The 2,743-nt window shown below is 38.4% G+C and overlaps 1 protein-coding gene across 1 annotated transcript in view; it reads left to right on the top strand.

Annotated features, from left to right (window-relative positions):
• myo7aa (myosin VIIAa) overlaps nucleotides 1-2,743 on the top strand; it is a 40,576-nt gene that overhangs the window by 3,531 nt on the left and 34,302 nt on the right. Inside the window, exon 2 of the mRNA XM_014015891.1 lies at nucleotides 1,430-1,503. Coding sequence (XP_013871345.1) covers nucleotides 1,486-1,503 — 18 coding nt within the window. The 5' untranslated portion in view covers nucleotides 1,430-1,485. The remainder of the gene's footprint in view (nucleotides 1-1,429; nucleotides 1,504-2,743) is intronic.

Here is a 2,743-nt window from a genome sequence, read left to right as displayed (position 1 = left end):
ACAATAAAGAGAAGTAGATTAAGACTGCAGACAAACACACACACACACACACACACACACACACACACACACACACACACAGAGCAGGTGACCTCATTTTCCAGGCGTTTAAAGCAGCATTAATGTGTCCGACCATCCCGAAACTTTAAAGATTATTTATACTGTAAAATCTGCATAAAATCATGCTTAGTTCTATTTTTTGCTCTGTTTATACACATACAAAAATATAACCCAGTGTTATAGAGCTGATGCAGAAAAACATTAATGAAAATTAGTTTTTGTTTTGTTGTATTTATTTATTTTCTGTTTTGTTGCAAAAAGACAAAGTTTGAAATGGCGAAAACATGATGATTCTGCAACATATTAAGTTGTTGCATCATTTTCCTTTAAAAAGGCTGTTTGGTAACATTTTTGTAGTGTTTAAAGGGATTCTTCTAAAAGTTTTATGCATTTTCTTTCCCTATGAAGCATTTTGGATTTTTTTTTCTTTCTCGATTCATGTGATTTGACTCATCAGCGCCTCTAGTGTTTGAACACGGAACTGCACCCTCCGTCATCACAGGCAAAAACAGGTGAGTGACAGGACAGGGGCAATCCAGAGGACCAATCAGATTTCAGCTGGGGTCAATGCCCCCGTGGCCCCGCCCCTCTCTGTCTGTTAGCAAAATATCTCCTGAAACATTGAATGGATTTTAATGAAACCTTAACATCCTGTCTAATACAGGGGGGACAAAATATAAAACTTGGTCCAATATTGTTCAATATTTATTTAAATGTTATATAACACTAACAGATGACCTTTTACAAAACTACGTAGCATTTGAGCATAAAGATAAACATTAAATTGAGATGTGACTTTCAAATAAGAAGAGAATTCAGAAAAAGAGAATTAAAGTGCTGCTCTTTCCACACCAAAACCAAAGATTTTGGAAAAATTTGAATTTAATTTTATTGGCTTGAAAGTGGACAGATGTCATGAGAAGAACGCACTAAATGTGACACAAAGATTAAAACTATTTTACATTTAAAGTACAAAATTTATTTATTCTATTTAACCTTTATTTATCCAGGAAAACTGTTTGAGAACCACTTCTCATTTACAAACATGACCTGGCCAAATTTGAGGCCAAAATAAAATGTTAACACGGGCCAGATTTGGCCCGCGGGCCTTGAGTTTGTCTGATCCAAGAAGGCAGCCACAGACATTCATCTGTACCAAACAGAAATATCCATAACTCTGTCAGATTTTCAGATACTGAGCTCAAACCTGGTGTGGTAGTAGCTGAGAGTCAGACCCATCAGATGATCTGAACTCGAACAAACAGCTGAAGATCTCTGCTTAAAACTCAGCGTGCAAATGTCTGTCTCTAATGTGGCCGCTGTTTGGAATCAGGCTTGTGCAGGTAAAACGTTTACCTGTCATCTACAGGCTCTTCAGAGGACAGCTGATGTCCATTCAGAGGGACCAGAACCAGAACCAGAACCATGGTCATCTTACAGCAGGTAAACACAGATCAGATGGAGTCATTTCATTTAAAGGACGTTTATTTGCTCCTGATCACAGCTTCTCCTGCAGAAAAACATCATTTCTGTTTAAGTTTTCACTGTATTGTTCAGATGCAGATAGTTTATTTGTTGTTTTGTTGTCTCTCTGAGACTCGGTGATGAACTCGTCTAACGAGCTTCCAGAGTTTTCCCTGCTGTGGAGGCCCGAGTGGGCCGAGCCAAAAACACAAGCGAGCTCCCACAGTTCGGCTCTCGCTGGGTTTTTACTCCAGAAATATGAGTTTCTGCACACAGCTTCAGGTCCGACAGCAGAGAGGAAACCAAACATGAGTCAAACACTGGAAACTGGATCTTTATTTAAATAAGAGAGGGAAAAAAACAAACAAGCTGCAAATTGAGAAGAGTCTGGATTGTTGTGATTTTTAAAATTAAAATATCAGGATTGTTACCTTTTTTTATAATTCACATGAAGCTTTTTGTGACTCGTGTGGAGCAGCTCTGAAAATATTTCACATTTTAAAGACGAAAAAGAGCAATAAGTGGAGTTTAAGTGAGGATGTCAGTGAAAACAAACCAGAGTGGATCTGATTGGCCTCTGGAGGGCTGGGATCCCAACATCCACCGCCTGAGCTTCAGATGCAACACGCTCATCAAGGTAAACTCTGACATCATCATCATCAGCATCATCACCTCCAGGGTCCAGACCTGAACCTGTTCTCAGATGTGTTTCTAGTTTGTTGAGTTTATCTTTTAGTCTTTTTATGGTTTGGGTTCTTGTCAGGCCCCGCCCACTCCCACCTGAGCCTCCTCGTCTTTCGTGTTGTAGTTATTTATTAGGGCTGCAACGATACAGAGAAAACTCACGATTCGGTCTGGTTGGATACTTTAGTCTCACGGTTCGATATTGTTTCAACACAAAAAAGAGAAATGTCCTTCTTAACTTGTAATTTATTGAAGTTAATTATAAACATTTGTTTTTCCTCAAAAGTCCAGTTTTTAAATTAAATGTTGCTGAAACAGCAAGTTTCTCAGTGGATCTGTGCTCCACAATTCAGCCTAGGTGGAGTAGTCGAACACAGATCCACTGATCCTTCAACACAGAGCATCTTCAGAAGACAAGCTAATAAAATAAATGTTAAAAATCTGCATTGTTCCATATATAGTGTGTATTGTTCCATACATAGTGTGTATTGTTCCATATATAGTGTGTATTGTTCCATACATAGTGTGTATTGTT

This window comes from Austrofundulus limnaeus, unplaced genomic scaffold (genome assembly GCF_001266775.1).
Source record: "Austrofundulus limnaeus strain Quisiro unplaced genomic scaffold, Austrofundulus_limnaeus-1.0 Scaffold136, whole genome shotgun sequence".
NCBI lineage: Eukaryota > Metazoa > Chordata > Actinopteri > Cyprinodontiformes > Rivulidae > Austrofundulus > Austrofundulus limnaeus.
This window is presented reverse-complemented; position numbering and strand designations above follow the sequence as displayed.